Raw genomic sequence first — 5373 nt, forward strand, 5'->3', positions numbered from 1 at the left:
TGGGGGCGGGCGAGGAGGGCGGAGCGGGGGGCGGGGAACAGTGGGGGAGGAGAACAGCCTCCCTAGGCATGCTTCCCCTAGGCATCTGCCCACCTCAGCCTCTGCCCCTCCCCTGTGATGACTGGGGTGGATATAACCCCCAGCCTCAAGCAAGGTGGGGTAGTAGGCTGAGAAAAGGAGAGGGTTCCACTCCCCCCATCCTCCCCAGTCCTGGGCCTGAGCAGATGGGGACCCAGAAAGAGGTTGGCGGGTCGGCAGCATCCCGATTAGTGAGAGTTCATGGAGCCCCCTCGGCCCTGACGCCCTGCTGTGGAGGGCAGGTGGGGCCCAGGAGGCAGGGCTCTGGCCGGCAGATAATCCCCCCAGTCAGGGACCAGACGGTGGTTCCAAATACTGCGTTTACTGCTGGGGTATCGTGGTTGGGCTGGGGGCGCTGCCTGGGTGGGGCCAGGGCCAAGGAGCAGCGAGGATGCAGATGGGGGGGCTTATGTCTGGCGACCACCCCTTCCTGGGGAGAGAAGCCCTCTGGGGACGGTGCAGGGGACCGTGCACACGGCCCCGTCCTCAGGGAGGGCACAGCACAGCCTGCAGGTCCTTGGGCAGGGAGCTGATGACCGTCTGGATGTACAGCTGGGTCCGCTGCAACGTCTCTTCCTTCACCGGGAGCTGGTGGGCCTGGGCCCGTACCTGCAGGGGGGCGGTGATCAGCTGAGTGCACCTGCCTGCCCCACCGGCGGCTGGTAGGGGTGTCTGTCTCACCAGCTTCTCCCGAAGTTTCAGGACCAGGTCCACCACCTCCACCTCGGACTTGTCCTTCATCCAGGCCTCAATATTCTGCCAGGAAGAGAGCAATGGGCATCACCAAGGCCCCGCCCCACCGAGGCCCCGCCCCACCGAGGCCCCGCCCAGCTCTGGCCCCCCCCCCAGCCCGGCCGTCGGCCCCGCAGTCGGCCCCCGTAGCCGGCCCCCGCAGTCGGCCCCGCCTCACCGCCTCGCAAATGGCCTCCAGGTGCAGCGCCTCCAGCTTCTGGGCCATCTCTTTGTGCCGCTGCCGGTACCAGCCGTCAAAATGCGGGGACTTGAAAAACCGCCTGTGGGTGTCGAGAGGAGGGGCTGACCTCGTGTGTGTCAAGGGGTGGGCACAAAACCCGTGCTGCCCCGCCCCCCCGACTGCCACCCACCTGTAGAGGCCCAGCCAGTCGCCCTTGAGAATGCAGGTGAGCTGGGGCCCCGCATGCTTCAGGCTGCGCAAGAAGTCGTCCTGGCGGAAGGGGCGAATCTGGGGGGGCGTCTGAGATAGAGGGCTGGGTGAGCACAGGCCGCTGGGACGCTCCTTCCACGGCGGCTTCTGGGCACATTCCACAGCCTGTCTTAAGACCCCAGCCCCCACCGCCTGGGACAGACCCCCCCCCTTGGCCCCCACCTCCTCTCTGCCTCTTGAGGCTTTGCACCCCCAGCCCCCTCCCCTTCTCACTGCTAGCCCTGGCCACCCCTAAAGCCCCAGGGCCACCTCTCCAGCCCTGCTCCACGTGGATGCACCTCCCTGGCCACCCACCTTCCAGGGCGTGATGCTCCTCTGCAGGGGCATGAGGCTGGCCATGTAATGCTCCTGGCGGGAGAGGAACAAGCTCCAGGGCCACAGCCACCACCTGCCCCTCCCCTTCCCTCCGCCCCTCCCCTCTGCCCCGCCCCTCCTGCGGAGGCTGGGCCTCACCAGGGGGAAGATGAAGCTCTGTGTGAGCTCCAGGAGGTGCCGCCTCAGCAGAGCGCTCTGCACGTCCGCTGGCCGCTTCTTCTGCATGCCCTGTGGGGGTCCCGCATGAGCCCTGCGCACCCCTGGGCCCTGAACACCCCAGTTCACATACTGCTGTGCACCCCCGATTCACACCCACCCCTAGTTAACGCCCAGCCCAGGCTGTGTACCCCATGCACCCCACTTCACACTCCCCCCGTGTCCCCCCAGTTCACACAGGGCTCCAGTGCTCTCGCACACCCCTCCCCCTCGTCATACCTTGAGCAGCCGCTTGAGGAGCACCTTGTCCCGGTGCAGGTGGGCTGTGTATGCCGTGTAGAGGCCTGGATGGGGGAGACGCTGCCTGTGCGGCGCCCCATGCCCCAGCATTCCCACCCACGGGCTATACCTACAGATTTCACCCCCTACCCCAAGACACGAAATGGCTGCTGTAGGCTAGGCCTGAGGCCTGAAAGGACAGGAAGCATGGGGAGGCCTGGTGGCCCCGCTAGGACTGAGGGAGGTGGGCCGCCAAGCGGGAGAAGACGCACCCCTCCCCAGCACAGGGTTCAGCCCAAGGGAGGCACGGACCCGGCTTGGTGTCGAGGGTCTTCAGGCGCGAGGGCTTTTTCAGCTTGACCTGCTTAGGAAGGTCTCCTGGAAAACACACCAGAGACCCGCTCAGTGACCACGAGGCCCCGAGGGGTTATATCCCCACCCCATCCCCCAAGGACCCTCGGCCGGCCAGCCTCACCTGACATTTTGGGCTCACCGATCCGCAGGATGTGGGGCCAGTGCTGGAGTGTTTTGATAAAGAAAGGGTTTGTGACTCCCAGGACCACATTCGGTCTAGAGAGAGAGAGAAGAGGCAAAGACAGAGGCCCAGGGTGGCAGTGGAGGGAAGGCGGGTGGACGACCTGGAGAGCGGGGTTCTGGGCGGGAAGGGGGCCAGGAAACGGGGTGGGCAGGGAGGATGGGGGTGGGAGGAGGGCGGGGCACTTACGGGGCCTGCGTACGCGTTGTGAACTCCTTGAACTCGCTGTCATGGATGGTGAAGTAGGGGCGGTAGTCACAGCAGAACTTGAGGGGCCTCAGGCAGCTGTGGCCGTGAGAGCAGCAGAGAGGGGTGAGGTGGGGCGTGGGCTGGCTCAGCTGCCTCCAGACCCTCCACAAAGTCACCTAGTGCCCCGGGAGGGACCCCGGACCCCTCCCACCTGCTGCCCGCCGGGCCCTGGAAGGAGGGCCCTGGATGGAGGCACTCGGAAGGAGGGGGAGAAGGAGATGCAGCCGGAGCCCAAGGAGTGGAGCTGCCTCTTTGCCTGCAGCAGCCTGACCCCGCCCCTAAACTTGCACCCCCATTCTGGAAGGCCTGGTACAGGCAGCGAGGCAGGTACCTGGTCAGGGCCAGCACCATCTCTGAGGACACGGTGGGCGAGGGTGCCAGGACCACCAGAGGTTCCCCGAGGAGCATGAGTTCCCACAGTGTCTGCACGTGGGTCAGCACGGGTTGAAGACACCTGGCCAGGCGAGTGTGGAGGTGGTCAGAGGGGGAGTGGTGGGCCGGGCAGTGTGGGGGGGGGCGGTCAGAGAGGGAGTGGTGGGCGGGGGCTGTAGGAGCGGTACCTTGTGAGGCTCACCTGAACAGGTCCAGCTCATGGACACTGGTCAGGACCACCGGGGCAGGCAGCAGGTTCTGCGGGAGGACAGGGCTCAGGGGCTGAGGGTAGGTGAGGCAGGTGCCCCGCTGGCCTAAGCAGCACCTCAGCAGAGGGGAGCCTTCAGGCCGCAGCCCCTGCCCCTCATGCCACCCCTGGCATGCAAGGGGAGCGATCTGTGGTCTGGGGCCCCACAGAGGACAGAAGGCCCAGGCTGAGGGTGGGGGTGCTGGTGAAGCAGGCCTCAGGCACCCGCCCTCCCCCACCCCTACCTCCTGACTGCACTGCTTCGGGGGGCTTGACTCGGGCTGGTCCACTCTGGTTGGGATGTGCACCTGTGGGGAGGGGGCAGTGCCAGCGGAGTGGGTGTCCATGCCCCAGCACCCACCTGCCCACCCACCCACTAGCCCTCACCTGGACGACGACCCCCATGACAGGCAGGTTCAGGGTCCGCCCTGGCGTGGGGGCCGGCCACTGGTCAATCTCGTTGCACACTGTGGACACAGGCAGTCGGTCAAGGAGGCGGCCCTCCAGAGAAGTGCCCAAGGCCGTGCCTACCATCACTCACCAGCCTCCAGGCAGGGCGCCAGCTTGTCGAAGTACTCGGGGGCAACCAGGCTCAGCAATGCCTGGAACAGTCTGACAAAGGGCAGGCGGGACACCAGCACCAGGGACTGTGCGAGTCGGGAGCGGTCAGAGGGCACAGGCGGGGCCAGGTGCCACCCAGCAGGCCAGGCTTACTCCGAGGGGGTCCAGGGTCCCCAGACAGCCACCCCACCAAGTCCACAGAACGACTGCCCAGGGGGCAGCCCCCAAGACCCAGGGAGGGATGTCAGAGTAAGGGAACAGGCTGCCAGATGGGAGAAAACCGACAGTTCCCAACAGGGATGGGGAGATCCAGCCGCCAGTGACAGCAGGTGGGCTGGGCTGGGCCTGGGACACCTAGCTGCAGAGGAAAATGCTAGTGGCCACGGTTCTGGAATGGTCTCCCCGGGGCCAGACAGTCTGTGCTTACAGCGTCTAACTTCAGGACTGAGGCTGTCCTAACCCCACAGATGTCACGAGGACCCCTCCAGCGGGAAGTGAGGAGCAGGGATGGCCTGGACCAGACTCGAAGGGCGGCAGCAGGCCTGTCCCCAGAGGGAGCAGCAAGCAGAGCCAGGTGCAGCGGGCACCTGCAGGGCCCCGCTGCCCAGGTGGGGCAGCCCAGGGGCTCAGGAGAGGGGCTCCCCAGAGTGGCAGGTCACTCACTTTCTGGAAGTAGCCCCTCTTCATGGAGCTGTCCTTCACCTGCCGGAAGTACACGTAGCCAAAGTAGTGGGCCGGCTCCCGCTGGGAGGAGCGCCAGGGTCACTGGGCAGCCACCGTCCGGCTCCTGCCCACCAGGCTACCCTGCTGGGCCCACCCTCTGCCCTCTGAGGCCTGCCCTCTGGGGCCCACCCTCTGCCTTCTAGGGACTGCCCTCTGAGATCTGCCCTCTGGGGCCTGCCGTCTGGGGCCCGCCCTCTGCCCTCTGAGGCCTGCCCTCTGGGGCCCATCCTCTGCCCTCTGCCCTCTGGGGCCTGCCCTCTGAGGTCTGCCCTCTGGGGCCTGCCCTCTGAGATCTGCCCTCTGGGGCCTGCTCTCTGGGGCCCGCCCTCTGCCCTCTGAGGTCTGCCCTCTGGGGCCCGCCCTCTGCCCTCTGAGGTCTACCCTCTGAGGCCTGCGCTCTGAGGTCTGCCCTCTGCCCTCTGAGGTCTGCCCCCTGAGGCCTGCGCTCTGAGGTCTACCCTCTGGGGCCTGCCCTCTGCCCTCTGAGGTCTGCCCTCTGGGGCCCGCCCTCTGAGGTCTGCCCCGAGGCCTGCGCTCTGAGGCCTGCACTCTGAGGTCAGCCCTCTGGGGCCCGCCCTCTGCCCTCTGAGGTCTGCCCTCTGGGGCCCGCCCTCTGAGGTCTGCCCTCTGGGGCCCGCCCTCTGAGGTCTGCCCTCTGGGGCCCGCCCTCTGAGG

At 66.9% G+C, this 5373-nt stretch overlaps 1 protein-coding gene across 1 annotated transcript in view; it reads right to left on the minus strand.

Annotated features, from left to right (window-relative positions):
- Positions 1-564: 564 nt before the first annotated feature.
- DENND6B (DENN domain containing 6B) overlaps positions 565-5373 on the minus strand; it is a 13304-nt gene continuing 8495 nt past the window's right edge. Inside the window, exons 5-20 of the mRNA XM_004380080.1 lie at positions 4639-4719; positions 3956-4061; positions 3802-3881; positions 3660-3722; positions 3370-3425; positions 3127-3249; positions 2736-2831; positions 2487-2581; positions 2324-2389; positions 2012-2076; positions 1715-1804; positions 1556-1609; positions 1182-1291; positions 989-1091; positions 760-834; positions 565-687 (exon numbers count right to left, since the gene is read on the minus strand). Coding sequence (XP_004380137.1) covers positions 565-687; positions 760-834; positions 989-1091; positions 1182-1291; positions 1556-1609; positions 1715-1804; positions 2012-2076; positions 2324-2389; positions 2487-2581; positions 2736-2831; positions 3127-3249; positions 3370-3425; positions 3660-3722; positions 3802-3881; positions 3956-4061; positions 4639-4719 — 1386 coding nt within the window. The remainder of the gene's footprint in view (positions 688-759; positions 835-988; positions 1092-1181; positions 1292-1555; positions 1610-1714; positions 1805-2011; positions 2077-2323; positions 2390-2486; positions 2582-2735; positions 2832-3126; positions 3250-3369; positions 3426-3659; positions 3723-3801; positions 3882-3955; positions 4062-4638; positions 4720-5373) is intronic.

The sequence above is a fragment of the Trichechus manatus genome, unplaced genomic scaffold, assembly GCF_000243295.1.
Source record: "Trichechus manatus latirostris isolate Lorelei unplaced genomic scaffold, TriManLat1.0 scaffold00069, whole genome shotgun sequence".
Classification (NCBI taxonomy): Eukaryota; Metazoa; Chordata; class Mammalia; order Sirenia; family Trichechidae; genus Trichechus; species Trichechus manatus.